This window comes from Pelodiscus sinensis, chromosome 14, assembly GCF_052426305.1.
Source record: "Pelodiscus sinensis isolate ZL-2025 chromosome 14, ASM5242630v1, whole genome shotgun sequence".
NCBI classification, from domain to species: domain Eukaryota; kingdom Metazoa; phylum Chordata; order Testudines; family Trionychidae; genus Pelodiscus; species Pelodiscus sinensis.
Genome location: NC_143065.1, coordinates 17,398,572 through 17,417,217, shown reverse-complemented (window position 1 = coordinate 17,417,217; position 18,646 = coordinate 17,398,572). Strand labels below are relative to the sequence as shown.

At 44.4% G+C, this 18,646-nt stretch overlaps 1 protein-coding gene across 7 annotated transcripts in view; it reads left to right on the top strand.

Annotated features, from left to right (window-relative positions):
- Positions 1-4,441, top strand: part of CGNL1 (cingulin like 1) — a 134,925-nt gene extending 130,484 nt beyond the window's left edge. For 6 of the 7 annotated variants that reach the window (XM_025190061.3, XM_075897323.2, XM_075897318.2 and 3 more), the window contains 2 exons: positions 674-837; positions 2,215-4,441. In XM_025190061.3, the coding sequence (XP_025045846.3) occupies positions 674-837; positions 2,215-2,359 (309 nt within the window). In that variant the 3' untranslated portion in view covers positions 2,360-4,441. The remainder of the gene's footprint in view (positions 1-673; positions 838-2,214) is intronic. The other variant, XM_075897322.2, reaches the window with a different exon arrangement.
- The last annotated feature ends 14,205 nt before the right edge of the window (positions 4,442-18,646 follow it).

The following is an 18,646-nucleotide window of genomic DNA, read 5'->3' as shown; positions in this document are numbered from 1 at the left end:
GCATTACCATTTCATGTGACTTTTCTTACTTCTTTGCTTACAACATAATTTGTTTTAGTAAAATCATCTTTGTCCTGACTATTTAACAAGCAGATTGCACTTTCCAGAATCTTTGCTGTGCAACAATAATTTATCTTTCCTTTTGAAATAATTGTTATGTACCAAAATAAATATAATAGTATAAAATCTGTTTATGTACCTTAAACTGTGTAGGCAGTGTAGTACTCTTTAAAAGGTACTAGATATTAGAGAGAAAAGGTGGGTGAGGTAACATTTTCTATTGGCCCAAATTTGAGAGAGCTTGCGTCTCTCATCAACAGAAGTTGATCCAATAAAATATATTGCCTCACCTACCTTTATCTAACTTAAACTCTGATTCTCCAGTAAATCCAGGCACACATTTTACCTTGTTAAACACTGGTTGCTACCCCTGTACAATTTTACATCTTCACAATAGCTAGAAGGCATCTGTTTTGTTCTTTTCAGTTTCAGAAACTACATTTACCATTAATCTCAAAGACTAATGCTGACTTTTAACTACTGTTCAAGTGCAGTTTTGCAATGCCATGACATTGGCAAAGCTGTGACTTCCTTCCCCAACTCACAGATCCTAGGAGAATAGAATTCCTTTATCAAAATATTCCTTTAATCAGCTGCTGTTTTAATATTTCAGTTGAGTTTGCGTTTGAAAGCAATGAAACGTCAGGTTGAAGAAGCCGAAGAAGAAATAGACAGACTGGAAAATGCCAAGAAGAAACTTCAGCGGGAGTTAGAGGAGCAAATGGATATGAATGATCAATTGCAAGGACAGCTTAATTCTATGAAGAAGGAATTAAGGTGGGATTTCTTGTGAAAGCAAGGCCCATATACTACCCAGTGTTATACTTCAATGTAATTCTGACAGAGTACTTATGAATGTCTTACAGTAGCATTGACAATTAGTGCAAAAATAAAAGGCCTGTCTGCCCTTGTAAATGATTATTTTCCTGACTTTCTTGAATGCTTAACTTGGCTAACATAGTCTAAACCTGTGAACAATGCTTTTCTTTGTCAAATTTCATTTTAAATTATACTGTAGGAACGTAAAACCAGGGACACTGTAATTCCAGATCTTTGTTTATACATCTGTTGGACTTATAAACAATTGGAAAATGCTAATCTCTTACTGCTCCAGCCTGTCAGATGGGGACTGCCTCTGGAAGCTTAGGATGTTTGTTGCCTCAGATGCAGTTAGCAGCAATATTCCTGCAAAACCTTTCTCTGCAAATTACCCCCATTCCTCAGTAGGTTCCTCAATTTACCAGGGTCTCTGAGCTGAGCAGAGCAGGTAAGGCAGGAACAAGCACCTATAGTCAGAGAACAGAATAACTATATTTCATTGCAGAGGTAAATTTATTTATAAAAATTGAGGGGAATACTTTTTCTGTGTTAAATTATAAAAGTGTTTTTTTTAAATCAGAGCCATTGCTCATGGGTGTTTGCGTGCTGTTTGGAGATTCTCATAGCTGTGGTACGTTAACTAAAAGGCCCTGAAAAAATATTCTAACCTCACTAGAGATTTAGAAAAGGATCAATTTTAGAGGTTTCCTATGCTGAAGTTAGTAAAAACACATTTTACTATATAGAGTGAGTGTGCGTGTCAGTACACATACATAGCATATGTCCATGGTGTATTACAAGTGTATGTCCAGGGTGTTATGGTGTATTACAAGTACCATTTTATCAGCATGGGTTGGGGTTGGGTGGAATACTCAGGAATATTTCTCACCCCTTCCCATCCTGTATTCTGTGTAAACTACATATGCTAGAGGAAACATTTCAAAATGATAAACATTTGGAGCTGCCAAGAGGTTTGGAAATGTCTGGATAAGTCCCAGCTATGGTAGATCATTAGGCTGGTGAGGTGCTCAGACATGCATACTAAATTTCAGAGCTATATTGTAAATAAATGTAATACATGGGTTTCATTGCACACATGTATGTAAGATAGAGTTATATAAAGATAACAGTTTGGGGTGCTTATGTGCTGTTGAAAATCCTACCCTAACTAGTTTAGGAGAACAAGTCCCTGTGACTTACTTAAAGTAATACAGGCACTAATCCCAACCAGAATAAATACAGCCAGTGCTAACTTAGTTTTACAGAGTACATGTAAATGCTACACATGCATCCAAATGGTATCACTGTATAGACATGTATATATTCTTGTTGTAGCAGACGGAAGAAGTCACCAACTAAAGTACTGACTGACCTTGAAGATGATGATGACGATGATGATGATTTCAGTACAGATGGAGAGAGTCTCTATGAAGCACCTTCAGGATATAAATCCTCAAAGGACAATGATACAAAAAGCTAAAATTGACTCAAACCTGTGATACTGTGAAACTCATTTAGGATAATCTATTATCAAGGACCTACAGAATCCAAGAGCCAAAAGACTAAACAGATTTGAAAGCTGACGATCTTTACAACTATATTGTGCCATGTCCATATTTAGATCTTCTTTGTGTAAACTGAAAACAGAAAGCAAGATTGCACTGTAAAACATTTAGAAATATATGTACTTGTCACCTTTGAGAAAACATTTATAGCTGGGATGATGTTTCACAATTCTGTTTAAATTAAGTAAACCTAAAGGAGAGCCATCTGAAAGTAATTAAAGACTAGTTTTTTTGAGGTTCCTAAAGGTTCCCCCTCCCCCCCCCAGGATTTAGGAAAACAGTGAAGAAGATTATTTAATAATTGTAAGTAGGGGAAACTGATGTATAGAATGTAAATATTTTAGACCTTTTTATTAACTACTCTAGTGCCATTTTGTAAAGGTTCAAAAATTGTATAGATCAGTTTCATTTGAAAAGTACTTAAATCTATTTTGAACTTTATACGTTTTTAACTAAAAAAAAGAAAAATACATTTGGGAGCAGATTCATTTTTTTTTTAGGCAAGAAAAACAGCTGAATTTTAAATTCAGTATAAACATTTTACTATATGTAATCTATAAGTTAGAGCTCAGATACAGGCTTGTGTGATTGAACTCTAAAGTCCAAATCCTGCTTATGGACTTCAGAGACCATACTTGTGTATGGAGAGCAAGAGGTGGTCCTGAGGTTATAGGGTTCTTTTGTTTACAAAGCCCAGAACAGTGAGAACAAGATGAATTATTACTTGCAACATCTTTTCCTTAAGATGGCTTTTTGTTGCTAGGTGCAGAGCACTCTGGGCTTTATCAGCAAAATACTTGTATCCAGGAGTAGTTCCATTGATTCTGGTAAGATTACTCATGGGCTTCAAGTTAAAAATGTGCTTAAGTGCTTTAACAGGTCCCCGAGTGCTTTGTACCTAAGAGACTGGAACCCCTGTTGGAGAAAGAGTTAATATTTAACACACACACTATAATCTGATTTTATATTTTTACCATGTTCTTTAGTGCCTGTTTATAACATTTTGCAATCTCCATGAATATATGCAGTGTTTCAGTTTATGGCACTTTGGAGATTATTTTGATCAATCCTGTAAAGAAACTTTGAAAAATGTGAATTGCAAATTTGTGGGTTTTATTTTAAACTTTTTATAGTTCATTACTAAAGGTATTGTCACCTGTGTAATTTGCATCATGCCTCCCTGCTTTGCTCTTCTGGAAATCTGTTGCCAAATAATTTTGATAATAAGCCATAGCTAAATCCTATCTGATTAGCAACTTCTTTCAAATGATATTAAGCACTTCTCTGCTGCATAGACCAAATAACCATTTATTTTATTGTAATTCTGAAATTATTACAACTGGCAGTGTTAAAATCTTCCTTCACTCCTGCAGACTTACCTACAGAAGAAGTTAACTTGGCTGTTCTGAAAGCAAAGCAGCTGTTTTTTTTTCGTTTTGTTTTTTTTAAGTAGGTAAACAGCCACCACAACAAGAAAATATTGTATCTCTTCCAACGTGGTTACATAGAAATGAAATAAGCACCCTCTCCGCTATTCACAATGTGAGGGTACAGCAATCTATCCTCTTGTTGTAAAATGCAGGATCTGAGCCCATTTCTTCTTTTTGATTTGATTTCAATAGCACCTGACATTTATAGGAAATAATACTGTTGTCCAGATTACGTTACTTCTGAAATTTACATGCACTTTCCAGTTAATTGGTGTTCTCCCTTATACAAATTAATCCCTTTTCAGCGATCTCCTTTGTACTACTTCAGTAACATTAAAAAAATCTGTGCTACGCTGTATTGACAATCATCTAATATCCTGTTGTGATTTATTTCATGGACATAACTATAAACAGATGATAATTTTCAGTTCACTTTCAGCACCTTTTAATGTACATAAAACACTATTCTTTCAAGCCATCGAGAAAAGATCAGTTAATATTGCAGCTACCTCCAGGTACACTAAATTGTAAAAGAAAAATAATTTAAAATAAACTTTATTGGCCAAACTCATTAATTTCTACTTTTTATATCACATTTGGGTTGATTTGGTATTTGAACTGCATGCTGCAGAATGCGTGCATTTAAAATATTTTTAAGAAAAATTGTCCTGGAAATATTAATCATATAAGCAAACATCTATATTTCCTTCCACATGGAAAGGTAGTTTTCATCCAGAACATTTCTGTTTTATAAGAAGATGGGAAAAATTTAAAAAAATTTTTTTCATTTATTTGTGCTTATAACAATAATATAGGAAAAAAAGAGCCATATGTGTGATAAAATCTAATAAAAGTATGGATGAAATTGACATTTCCCTTAGACATACAGTTAGCTCTTGTTATAATAATTGTGCCTATAACTTTACCCTAATTATAATCTGAATTGAAGGAAATGAGTGCAATTTCATTAACTGTCACAATAAACTAGGGATCTTAAATATCGGTTAACTGTGTAGTTGAATAACCTCATGAATTCTTCAAAAGCAATGAGGAGTCCTGTGGCACCTTATAGATTAACAGATTTATTGGAGCATAAGCTTTCGTGGGCAAAGACCCACTTTGTAAGATGCATCTTAAAACCTGGGTTTTAAGATTGAGAACCTCTGATATTCCAGTCAAAGCAGCTTTCATAATAAACACAAAGTTTGAATGTCCAAATTGGTTAGTATAGCAATTTCTTCTCTATCCAACTCATGTAAAGCTTGTTCTAGATTCATAATCTCAAAAAGGATCATAATGAAAGTTTCCTTGCCATTTTTCACACTATAGGCTGGACCTCCCAGGTTCACCACCCTCAGAACCTGGCCGGTCCCAGATGAGGGATTTTGCTGGAGCAGGGGAGATCATTTCTGGCCCCCCATACCACTGTCCCAGCCATCCCCGCTGGACCCACCGGTCTTCTTGGCAACCCAGAGAATGGGACTGCATTGCTGGCACCTTGCTAACAGCCACTGATAGACCTATCCTCTACAGGAGTGTCCCTAGACGAGCTGCCGGCAACTGGCGCTCTAGGCAAAACATGCGATCGGTGTGCGATCGGTGCCCCCGCCTCCAAAGCCCTCAACAGCCGTTTATCTTGGCCTCCTAGGCGACTGCCTAGTTCACCTGTATTGACAGGCCACCACTGATCCTCTATGAACCTACCTACCTAATTCTTTTTTTAACCAGGTTATAGTTTTACTTTCATAATATCCCCTGGCAACAAATTCCACGGATTGTCCATTGTATAAAGTAGATCTTCATGTTGATTTTTCTGGCCCCACTGGCAACTCACTGCCTTCAACCCACTGCCCAGCCAGCTGGTAGGGTTCCCAACCACCAGCCCTCCCCTACGGCTCTCTGGTCCTGGAACATGTTGCTGGACCTGGGACTCTTGGTTCAGAGAGGTTCAACATGTTGTACAAATTGAGACCTCCCTGGTCCAGTCCTGAATGAGAGATTTTGCCGGACCAGAGAAGGTCATATCTGGCTCCTCGGCTACCAGTTCCCCCCAGCCCTGAACCAGCCACTGGCCTCCTAGTCGACTCCCCCTTGCCACCTGACTGGTCCCAATCGAGAGAATTTGCCGGACTAGGGGAGGTGTTACCTGCTCTGAGCCAGCTGATCTCTGCCTCTGGCTCCCTCTACACCCTCCCCAAATGGCCTGTTGTGCTGCTCCCCGCTACACCTCCCTTCCTCCCCCCGCAGGCTGCCATGAGAGGCCAGAGTTCTTTGGGCTCTGGCACTGGCTGCCGTGGGTAGCTGGGATTCTTCAGCCCCCAGCTCTGCATTGCTGTGGGCAGCTGGGCTTCTTCGTCCTTGGCCCAGCATTGCACGAGCGTATAAGGTTCCCCGGTCCCACACTGCCGCATGCTGCCGGGCTTCTCCAGTCCCATTGCCCTGCACTGCTGCAGGAAAATGGGGTTCTCTAGCCCCTCCAGCTCCATGCTTCTGTGGGTGGCCAGGTTTCCCTGGCTCGGTTGCCACGTGCTGCCAGGCTTCCCTGGCACCCAGCCCCATGCTGCTGCAGGTGGATGGGGTTCTCCAGCCCCCAGCACCACGCAGCTGTGGGCAGCCAAGATTCCCCAACCCCACAATGTCACAGGCTGCTAGGGTTTTAAGGCCCCGGTGCCAGCCCCAGGGCTGGGGGTAATAGCTACCTATATATAGGATGAAGTCCCAAATAATGAGACATCTGCTCACCCTGTATGTACCTAGAGTCTTGGATGGGGTCATCCTTGGGGCAGCTGACCCTTCTCACCAGAGTGGTCACACTTCTATTTTCAGTGCAATAGCTCAATCAGGGATAAAGCTGGTAGGGCAACCTGAGCTGACATTAAACCTCCCAGCTTGAAGTGAAGACATCTGTACAGACACATGAGCCTAAGAGGTTTTGGTAGATTGTACTTTGTCTGAATTCTGAATTTGTCAAACTTTTCCCATTAGCCCTTAGACCTGCTTTAATCCTGGCATATCTCACAAGATAAACAGGCCGGGCCAGATCAGTTCCAAGATGCATCCATGCAGTGGTGATATAGTGAATGTTGCTCTTCCTTTGATCGTATCTATCAGTACTTTACGCCTCTGCATGGGATGAGAGAGCACTGAGGTGGTGTTTCTCAGGTGAGATTTCTCATCTGAGTTTCTAGAAGCTTGTGCTCATTTAGAGATGGCATGTGATCTGTCATAAGAATTAAACTGCTAACCTAGTCACTTTCCACTCACATTGCAGTGGTTATTCTCTCGTCTATGTACCTTTACATATTACATTTTCTGGCAACTCACAGATGGTCTAACTGCAAATTCATGGATCTGAGACTTAAAAGATCTGGTTTCTAGTTCTGACTCATTCACTAACAGGCCATAACCTTTGACTACACCACTTATTTTCTCTGGGCCTTGACTTCCTCACATGTAAAATGAGAATTGTAAATCTTGTATCACAAAGGGATTGTGATGGTTTAATTTACTGATATTTATGAAGAATGTTAAGATTCTTTAAGGGGCAGTGCTACACACATGTGTAACCCCCAAGGAGATTGCTTGGATTCCCGGGGCTTTGTCTGCTGGCAGCTCAGGGAGAGGCACTCTGAGTTTGCCTTGGCTCCCCCTCCCTACCAGGGCCAGAGTCTGCCCGGCAACCCAGGGGGAGTGAGATGCCCCTCCCAGGGGGAAGGAGAGACGATTGTTGAGGGGAGTCTGGAGCCAGCCAGGGAAAGGGGAGGACTGAGTGTGTGGGAGCTAGTAAGCCCCAGGCCTGCATGCAGGGTTCCCCCTGAGAGCTAGCCTCTAGGGACCTGAAGGCAGGATCCCTCAGCTGGGTTTATGTCTCCACTGTTGATTCCCAGTTTGGAGTTTGCTGGGAGGCTTCCCCAGCCAGGCTGAGTTGGCTCTCGAGCTCCCTGGGTGAGGGGGTCACTGCATGGTCAGCGGGGCTCTAGCAGCAAGTTCAGGGCTGCTGCCTGCTGTGTGGGTCTGGAGGCTGGCCTGGGAGGCTGTAGTTTTGAATTTTGGTGCAGTTGTGTGGTCTGCATCTTGAGCCCTGCACCCCTTCACGGTGAGGGGAAATTCTGGGACCGAAGCAGCCTGGTTCCTGCTTGAAGAGGACCCCTGTGAGAAGAGAGCAGCCCCTTTGCAGAGACTGAGTCATCTCTCAACCTGAGGCTCATTCATGGAGTGTGTGAGTGCACCAATTTTTAGTTAGTAAGTCAGGGAATTTGTTTGGGGATTTTATTACCTGCAGCCTATTAAACTGTGGAGGGATTTACTGCCTTCTCCCATTTGTGAGTCCTTTGGGCTGTACTGGACCTAGTCAGCCCCACTGCTAAACCTCTGCAGAGAAGGATTGTGTGGTCAACAGTCATCAAGGGCCCCAACAAAGTACGCGTACCAACGGGACACTAACTTCACAGTTGCAGGGCACCGGTGACCCTAAAAATAATGTTTTACCCTGTTCTGTTATAATTGTCTCCTGTTTAATATAATTGTGTTTATTATAGTGTATGTGTTTGTGTTATTTTCTGGGAGTCTCCAACTATCTGGCGAATACGTGGGGATTATCCTGGGCTAGAATTTTCCTCCCAAGCTGCCCTGGCAACCCTACTAGGAAGGAGTGAGGGGGGTGGAGGCACCGCCAAGTACATCAATCAGAAAGAATAAAATTGAGTAGGTGGCGGGATCCAGAAGAACCCAGACCTATCCATCCGAACCTGAAAGGAGATTGGCTCTAAAAGAAGGTAACCAGGTGGAGAGGGGGCGCTACACATGCAAAGTGTCTATGCAATAAGATGTGTCATTCTGAAGCCCAGAATGCCTTGAGTCAGTGTGACACAATGGAAGCAACTACAAGCATGGCTGATTTGTTTTTTGTTTTGTTTTGTTTATCAGCATGTTCAGTCCCCACTGAGCTTTGCAGTCTAGTACATCATATAAGTGCTCAGCCTTTTGAACTTCACAAATTACACCAGCTACAGTAAGGCCTGTGTCTAGGCCAAGCCAAGAGTTCTAGAGCACTGTGATATCAGTGGCATGTCAAGCAATCACCAGCTTTATCCCATTGCTAATTTGAATTAAAAAATGTCATTCGTTCCATGAGGAACCATCCAGATGGTGGATGACTTGGCTTAACTGCCGTGTGGCTGCCATAGCACTGCTTTCACTTACAAGTGGTGTTATCATGGGCAGTGGGTAATGTAGGCAAAGGAAGACCTTGCCTTCCCAAAATTGCCTACTGTGCCCAGCTGCCCAGGAGGGAGTGGGGCTGCACTGCGCAGCAGCCCAGCTCCCTAGCAACCAGGAAAGCCTGGGGTTGTGCTGAGCAGCTCCCCAGCAGTCAGGAAGGACTGGCTGTCAGGGAGCCGGGCTGCCACGCAATGCAGCCTCAGCCCACAGCTGGGGTAGAGTGGGGCTTGGCTGGGGATGGGGTGAAAGGTTGTGAAGGGGCATGGACTCAGGAGAAGGGGTGTGGCTTTGGACAGAAAGGGCGGGGCTTTGGCTGCCTTCCCCAACTTGGCCTTCACCCACCGCCCTTGGTTATGAATGTAAAACGATACCAATCAAATTCATTAACTCCATATTCTTCAACACTCTCTTTATCAGACTATAATGCCTACCCACAGAGCCCCCAATTTAAGGAGGGAATTCCTCTTCAGGAAAACATGTAAACATTTTAAAGGCCATCTTCCTTTTCCTGCATAGGTGGATAAAGAGAAACTAAAGCTAGACACAGGGCAATAGTCAGGTCCCCATCTCCAGCAATTGAGAAATTTCTGGTCCAGATGTGAACTTCATAGCTCAGGTTACTATTAAAGCCTGTCTCATGTTCAAAGGGTGGTGGGGACAAATTATTCACAGGTTCAGCTGACGGAATTCTCATAAGGTAGCTACACAGACCAGAGATGTCCGAATGAGGTTGTAGGTCAATTAGGGCATGTCTAAACTACACTCCTCATTTTTTCAGGAATACGGGTTCTTTCGAGAAAGGTTTTTTCCCCCCCGAAAGAACCCCGCCTAGACTGCGCTTTCACTTTCGAAAAACACTTTTTCGAAAAAGCGCTCTGACACAAATATGCAAATGAAGAGGGGGATATTTAAATCCATGCTTTATTTGCCTCATTTACATTCCTCTTTCGAAAGAGGAATGTAGTCTAGACATAGCCTTATATAAATTGTCATGTAGAAAAAGACGAGAAACAAAATGTTAAAAGAGAAGGTGCATGATTTAAATAAAACAGGTTTTTAAACTGTGTTGATGCCTAAGGAGGAGTGTAGGCTTTAGTTCCCATTACCTGAGATAATTTTATGAACTAAAATGTACCTTTCAGAATTATTAGTGTGAAATCCTAGCCCCTTTGAAATTATTGGGAAAACTCCCTCTTATTTCAATGGACTCAGGATTTCACCCATCCACTCACTGTAAGTAAAATGAAAATGGCTGAATATAGAGTTCATTTAGAATAGTAAGAAATAAAGGTGTTAATGATGTAGAAAGCTTCCCTTTCTGGGACTTGGATGTGAACACCGACTGACATTGTTTTTATAAGACCATGGGGTCTCAAAGTGAATGACCTTTTGAAAATGATGAACTATTTCCTTGAAGTAATGCATATTGATTTATTTTGCCCTTGTTCTATCCATCTGATGTGCTAAGTTGTAAAAATCAATGCAAATTATTGACAATCAGTGGGCAAATATTTTCCTAGTTTAGCAGATGTGTCTTTTTAACACACAGTCTATATAAAAATGTTTTTTCTATAGGTACTGTATCTTGGTTATTGGGTTGTATAATTTGCTGATTAAATTACGTATTTCATTGATTTATCTTCATGTTTTCAAATGCTTTTCTCCTTTTTTGATTAAGTTAAATGGTATGTGCCGCTTTATAGCTGGTTTTGTAACATGATGTGTGCAGCTCTCATTTGTATAGTGCCAGCTACATGCTCTCGTGAGGGAGCACAGTTCTGCACTAGTTGGCTGTGTCTAGACTGGCAAGTTTTTCCAGAAAATCAGCAGCTTTTCTGGAAAAACTTGCCAGCTGTCTACACTGGCCACTTGAATTTCTGGAAAAGCACTGACGATCTCCTGTAAAATCATCAGTGCTTTTCCGGAAAAACTATTCTGTTCCCGTTCAGGCAAAAGTCTTTTTCTGAAAGACTTTTGCCCAAATGGGCCAGTGTAGACAGCATAGTACTGTTTTCCGCAAAAAAGCCCCGATCGCGAAAATGGCGATCGGGGCTTTTTTGCGGAAAACCGCGTCTAGATTGGCCACGGACACTTTTCCGCAAAAAGTGCTTTTCCGGAAAAGCATCCTACCAATCTAGCCGCGCTTTTCCGAAAATGCTTTTAATGGAAAATTTTTCCGTTAAAAGCATTTTCGGAAATTCATGCCAGTGTAGACGTAGCCGTTGAGTCTTTGTCCATTTTAGGATCAAGAAGCGTGTTTCAGTAATTAAATGTTGATGTTTTTAGCCTGTTTGAACTTTCTCACTAGTAGATCAGCGCATTTAAGTTATTTCATTTTTGCTAACAGGCTTCATCAAGTAACATACCCTCTGTGACTGAGCAACATATAAAGCATTTCATTTATTCACATTTTCATAATGTGCTGATTAAGTTACTTACTTAAGCTATGGCCCAGTTTTGCTGACAGAATTTCAGAATCACATTTCACAGCTTGCTTGAGGGGATTTAGCCACCAGGGGAAAAAAACCACACAGAATATATTTTTAATGAAAGGGTTATAGAAAAATGCTGATTTTTCTAAAGGTACTGAGACAGAAGAGACCCCCATGAGAGAGGAGAAAAGGGAGAGCAAGAGCTAGTGTCTGTCACTGTGCAATGGGTCAGTTCAAGCAGACTCAATTTACCTATGCTTAGCACTTATACAACCCTTGACTTTTCCAAAGGGCTTTATAAACATTTACTAATTAATCCTGAGGACTCCCCTCTGAATTACATGGGACTGTCTCCATTGTTCAGACAAGGAAACTAAAACAGAAGGATGAAATGAATTTCACACAGCAAGATAGCAATACAACTAGAATCCGAACTCAAGACTATTGGATTCCCAACCCCGTGTGCCATCCTACGCTGAGCCAGTCCTACAGTTCTCACTCAGGAAAAAGCCTCTTCTATGCAAAAGATATCACAGTAAAAGATGACAAATTCTGGGCTAGTACAAAGTCCACTGATGTCACTATGAAGACTCAAGGATATGAAAGTGGGCCATACAGAGTTAATTTATAAAGACTATCAAATGGACAGAGAAATACAGGCATGGGAGGAAAATGCTATGGAGATGTCAACTAGATAGTGCTATATTTTATTTACTCATTGCACCACCCTAACTTAGACATGTCTGTGATATGGGCGAGTTAAGAGAAATCTTGAAACTTAATTACAATGGTCCCAGCACTGAACACCCTGAGGTGATGAAGAAGATGCCTTCAGTCAACTCATCTCTTCTGTCTTAAGAAAAGCTGAAGTCTATTATAATGCACAACAAGCATTACTGAACTGCATGCTGGCTGTAGCACCTCCTGGGACTCAGTACTCCAAGAATGGCATTTGTGGGCGGAAATAATAAAGAAGAATCCCTGTCCTGTATAAAGTTGTAGAGTTTCACAGATTTCACTGGGGAAGAGCGATAATTTACTACCTTCCTGAAATCTTACCTTTGCTCTTCCCCAACAGCCACTTGCAGTAGGGGTCTCAGCATGTTCTCAAGTTCATAGTATAGTTGGCTTTCTGCAGGAATAAGCCGTTTTGTATAATGCACCTCAACCCCTGAACTTCTTTCAGCAGTGCAGCCAGTGATCACAGTGTTCTGGGTGACAGGAGAAGGGAAAATATGAACGATTATTTCTTATTGTTCTGCCCAGGGTGAACTAGTCATAGATGAGGACCCCGCTTGCCAGGCACTGTACAAACAGAACAAAAAGATGGTCCCTGTCATTAAGGTCTTTATGTTGTTAACCCTGTTTTCCCACTGCTCCTGAGAATCTTGTTTGGAAGATTTCTTCCTCCTTCAAGGAGTATTCCAGGAGTTCACCTCTTGCCCCCTTACCGCTGGGTTTAAATAAATGCCGAAGTTCTTTCTTGGACTTTAAATGACAGGGCAGACACAGATTATAGAGGGGACATAATCCTCCAGAACTCATCTGGGACAAATATCCATGCGAGATAAGAATATAATATGCCAGGTGTGACTGCAGCAGATGTTGATTTGTGCTGGGGCTTGCAGGCACTCAGCTCTGGCATCTCTGCCCGTGGCATTTAGTAAGGCACACAGTTTCTGCATTTGCATGCAAGGTGTGACCACACAAATGGCCTGTGTGACAAAGACACTATTCAAAATTAAGCACTGAGCTGAAGCCATTCCATGCAGAGGACCAAAGCACTCGGATTTACATACTTTAATACAGGCAGTCCCCGGGTTACGTACAAGATAGGGACTGTAGGTTTGTTCTTAAGTTGAATCTGTATGTAAGTCGGAACTGGCGTCCAGATTCAGCCACTGCTGAAACTGACCGCCAGTTCTGACTTACATACAGATTCAACTTAAGAACCCCAAGCTTCCCCAAGTCAGCTGCTGCTGAAACTGATCAGCGCTGATTCCAGGAAGCCTGGGACAGAGCAACTCTGCCTCGGGCTTCCTGTAGCTGGTCAGTTTCAGCAGCGGCTGACTTGGGGATGCCTGGGGCAGAGCAGCTGGGGTGCTGCTGGGTTGCTCCAGTAGCACCACTCCTCGGCGCTACTGGACCAACCCAGCAGCACCCCAGCTGCTCTGCCCCAGGCGTCCTGATTCAGCCACTGCTAAAACTGACCAGCAGCGGCTGAATCAGGACCTGGAGCAGAGCAGCTGGGGTGCTGCCGGGTTGGTCCAGTAGTGCCCAGAGCGGGCGCTGCAGGACCAATCCGCAGCGCCCCAGCTGCTCTGCTCCAGGGTCCAAAACAGAAGCCTGGTCTGCTGGGGGGGGCACACTAGCCATGCCCCCCCCCCCAGCAGACCAGGGACACGGGGAGCAGAGCCGCAGCGGCAGCGCGGGACCCCCCGCCCCCCGCGGCTGCGGCTTGAGTCCCGGTGCCTGTGGTCTGCTGGGGACGGTCCCCAGCAGACCACAGGCACCGGGACTCAAGTGGCAGCAGCGGGCGGGTTCCCGCGCTTCTGAGGCTTTGCCAGAGCAAAGCCTCAGAAGCGCGGGACCCCCCCGCGGCTGCGGCTTGAGTCCCGGTGCCTGTGGTCTGCTGGGGACCGTCCCCAGCAGACCACAGGCACCAGGACTCGCCGCGGCGGTTCCCCGCGCTTCTGAGGCTTTGCTCTGGCAAAGCCTCAGAAGCCCGGGAACCCGCCCGATGCCTCTGGTCTGCTGGAGATGGTCTCCAGCAGACCAGGGGCACCAGAGCAGCTTACGAACGGGGCTTTCTCGCCCCGGAGCTCACAGGTAGCAATCCGCTACCTCGACCTCCGGGGCGAGAAAGCCCCGTTCGTAAGTGCGGATCCGACGTAAGTCGGGGACTGCCTGTATAGCCATATGATAGCCATTTCACGTAGCCATCAGCCGCACAGTTTCAGAAGATACAACATGTCTGCTAGTTGCAAGAATGGGAACGTTACATGTCTCTCTTTCCCTTGCACTAGGTACCAATTCTCAGATTCAGCAGGTCAGTGTTCTTCACCAGCACAACAAAAGCAAGCAATGAAAGTTCATTTGAATTTGTTCTGGGGAGAATGTGAAGATTTCAGCCTCTTCAGTCATCATCCTGCCTGCTTTTAGGTAAGGAAGAGAGTGTTAATACTTCAGTGTGGGTGAACAGTGGCACCCAGTGCCCAAAAAGGACTCATTGCAGGTATTTGCCTGAAGAGCTTTTCTGTGTGTTTCCTTTGTGTATCTTTTCCTCTACACAGCAGCCCTTATATACGTAACCCTTCTGCTAGGTAGCAGAAGCAGCAGCCAGAGCCGGGTTCAATATATAGGAGTTCCTCTCCATCCATCCAACACAGAGCTGGCTCGAGCCCTCACACAGTGACTTGGGAAATTCACAGAACACCTCTGGGAGGCAAAGTAGGTGGCTCTCAAGTCCAGCAATGTAGATGTCCCCTGCCTAACCCTTCTCTACACCTCATTCAGTCACTGCACTTGATCCGGGCAGACCAGAGTTCAGAGGTGATCTGCAGAGTTCACTTTCCCTCCTGAGTTGCAGCAGTGGGAAGGTAGAAGGTACCCATTCTGCTGGTCACCTGCTCGCTGCTCTTTGGGCCTGCTCCGCTAGCTATTCTTTGCCCCTCACTGCCACTCTTCTGCTGGCTGCTCCTCACACTTCTGTTGCTCCTTGCTGCTGTCCCTTTGCTGGTTGCTCCGAACACCTCTCCATCACCGCCCTGCTGGCTGCTCATTGCATCTTCTGCTGGCTTGTGGTGGATATGGCTCTGGGCCAAACCTAGTGATTTCAGCTTTTGGCCTAAAGCACAGTCCAGCCACAAGAGATTCCAGCATCCGCTGGAGTACATTTACATACAAAAGAGACCCCTTATGGAGACTTTTTTTTAAACTCATTCACTGAAACAGTGGGGAGGAACAGGTTGAACCAGTCTTATAGCTCATGCCTGGAGGGCATGCAGCTCGCTTACTCCTTCCCCCACTTAATATATAGGGCTCTGAAAGAGCAGCCTTTGTCCATCCAAGTGTATTTACACTGACAGGGTCTCTCTTTCTAACGGAATTAAAAACAGTCTGACTTTTCTGCAACGTGCATTCCCACAATAACTGTGAGCATGGATGGTCATATCTTACAATTCCTGCATTTACTGACCCCCCACAACAGCCAAATTGATTACAATGGGCAAAACATCATTCTAACAACTGAATATCTAGCAGGCCTAAGCAACCTGAGTGAAGTCTATTTACATAACCACACCCAGGATTCCTTTCCCATCCCAGCTGGCTGTAATGGAAGCATTGATTCAGACCCTCCTTACACATAGCATCTTACATGCTGGATTACAAAAGCTGTTCTTTCTCTAGTTCAGAATACAAAACTCTTCTTGCATCCCTCTTGGCTATGCACATTCACTTTAGGATGAAACATGACATGGGGGCAAAGAATGACAAAGGAGCAAATATGGAGAATTAAGAAGAACGTGGATGGGGTAGGAGAACAGAAGCGCTGATCTGGCATGTTTTATCCCCACTCTGCCCCTCAAAGAGCCTGGAAGGGAAAACCAGAGTGGAGGTCATCAAGCCGCCTGCTCCTACAGATCTGAGTTGGAGTTGGTGTCGGATTGGAGGAAGGAAAACCTGGGACTGAACTAAGCTTGTAGTCCAGGCTCTTTGGGCCTGTTTCCTTCATGCTTCTCTAGCAAAAATTTACCTAAGAACACCCAGAAAAGCGGCTGTGTCATAGCCAAATATTGCTCATCCTGAGTGCTGGTTTGCCATTTGCTCCTATGTGTACTGTTTTGCTGCATGTTTCTGTGCACATTGTGTCTGTTCTGTTCTATATAGGTTCTTATACCACCCTCCTCAGTGAAAAACCTGAGCATCTGCCAGGAGTGAGAACATAAGCAATATTATTACCATCTATCACATGCCATGCCCAGTCTCTCCTCCCAGCATGAGAATTCTGCGTTCAGTGTAGTGTTCTGCCAGAGAAGGATTTTTTTAAAATAATTTTTTTTATTATTTATTTTTTTAAATAATTTTTAGTTCTTGTGGGAGTTTGTTTCATAGTCTGGGACCAGCCACTGCAAAGGTTCTATTGCTAGGCCAGATAGGGCCCACTGATGGGGGGGAGAGGGCAAAGGGAGTAACTGCCCCAGAGTGTAGTGATTCAAAAGGGTCTGGGGCTCCTGGCTCCTATAACTGTGGCAGAAACAGCTGCAGTACCCAGAGCCCCAAGTCCTTAAAAATCACCATCAGAGCATGCCACATGCTCCAAGCAGTGCTAAGAGCAGCAGGGAGGGGGACATGCCATGGTCCAGGTGGTGCTGAGGGCTGGCTACCCTTCTGGGAACGTGGAGCTACCCCCTTCCACCTTGCCCAAGGGTCTGGCAAGACTGTTAGCTCCCCTGAGCCAAAAGATCTTTGCTATTGGGTGGCCAGTGGGCAGACAGTAACTACAGTTCTAATCCTAGAGCTTTAGATGATCTTTTACATCAAGGTGGTGTCAGCCGATGGTCAGGGTAGTGAGTGGTGTGTGTGTGTGTGTGATACACCCAAGACTTCAACTGCTGAGACCAGGGTCCCTTCGCAGCGGGCAACCTGGAGAAGGTTGACGGGCGCCCCAAGAAGTTTACAGGGAGAGCTTATTACATCTCAGATTTCAGCTGCTAAGATACAGGATCCCTTCGCAGCGGGCAGTCTAGGGAAGACTGAGAGATGCCCCAACGGATCTGTCACCTGGGAGTGACATGATCCAAAACGCCCAAGCTCTTCCTATACCTGTCCCTTATGACCGGCTGAAGTTCTTTTAAATTGTGCTTGGTTCTGTTACAGCAACTGAAGGAGTCAGGTTAAAGCTTAAACAGTTACTATTTTGTTGTTACAGGGTAAACTTAGCTGTTAAATGCTACTACTGTGTTACAGATAACACAGCTACTACAAAGGACAGGACAGAAATTACACTAATAAGTCACTTACAGGTACCATGAAACCCTTTTGGTTCTCTGAGCTCTTATTAAATGCATGCAAAATAGACACCTAGCAGGTATAATTCTCACCCCTGCGTTCCAGACTTGGCATGGCCAGCGTCTTTCTCTCAATCCCTCAGGAAGAAGTAGGGTGAGGTTGGGCGTCCCACAGACCTCGGGAGACAATCAATACCTGCCAGCAGGTGTAGATGATTGGAGCTCAAATGGGGTGGGCTACTAAACCCCTCTTTATACCCCTTGGGTCATGTAGGCTTCTTCCTGGTCTCAAGTGGCCAATTAGGAAAAATGGCTTTGAATGCCAAGTTTCCCACGAAGGGTGCAAAGCATAATTCACACCTGGGAAAATGCAGACAATGGGCACCTCTGGTATGTGATGGGCGAAGATTCCTCTCCTGGGACAGTGCAGGCGTGTCAATTACTGGTACTAGCCATCAGGGCGACGGGAGGCCCTGGGTCATCAGCTAGCCCATTTACTGTCTGGTTTCTGTTAGTCAGGGACAGGCAGCATACCTGCGTTCCCAGGGCATCAAAGGCTGACAGCCTTTCTCTTGCTCTCTGGCGGGGGGAGGACGGAAACCAAGATGGGGTTCATGTCTGGCTACAGGTGGGGAAATAATGGCTCACAGGCTGGATCCAGTACCCAGGGTTAACCCCTGGCAGGCCACTGTCAGTTTACTTACCTGCGCCTCCATAGGTAGGATACTAATAGAGATGTAGCCAAATTAGTCTGATCTTGCTGAAACAAAAGAAAGAACTATGCAGCACTTTAAAGACTAACAAGATGGTATAAGTGGGTCTGGACCACGAAAGCTCATCACCTAATAAACCATCTTGTTAGTCTTAAAAGTGCTGCATAGTCCTGTCTTTTGTTTCCACAAGTAGGGTGATTGCATCTCCTGTTGGCCATGGATCACCATTCCTGGCCAATAGGAGCTGTGAGAATTGATGTCCCATTGGCTGGAGACAGCGATCTGTGGCCTACAGGTGCTGCAATAGCTTACACCTGCGGAGGTGCAGGTAAATATAGTGGCAGCAACCCACCAGGGACTAACCCAGCTGAACTCCCATTGTTCTATTGCCCATCC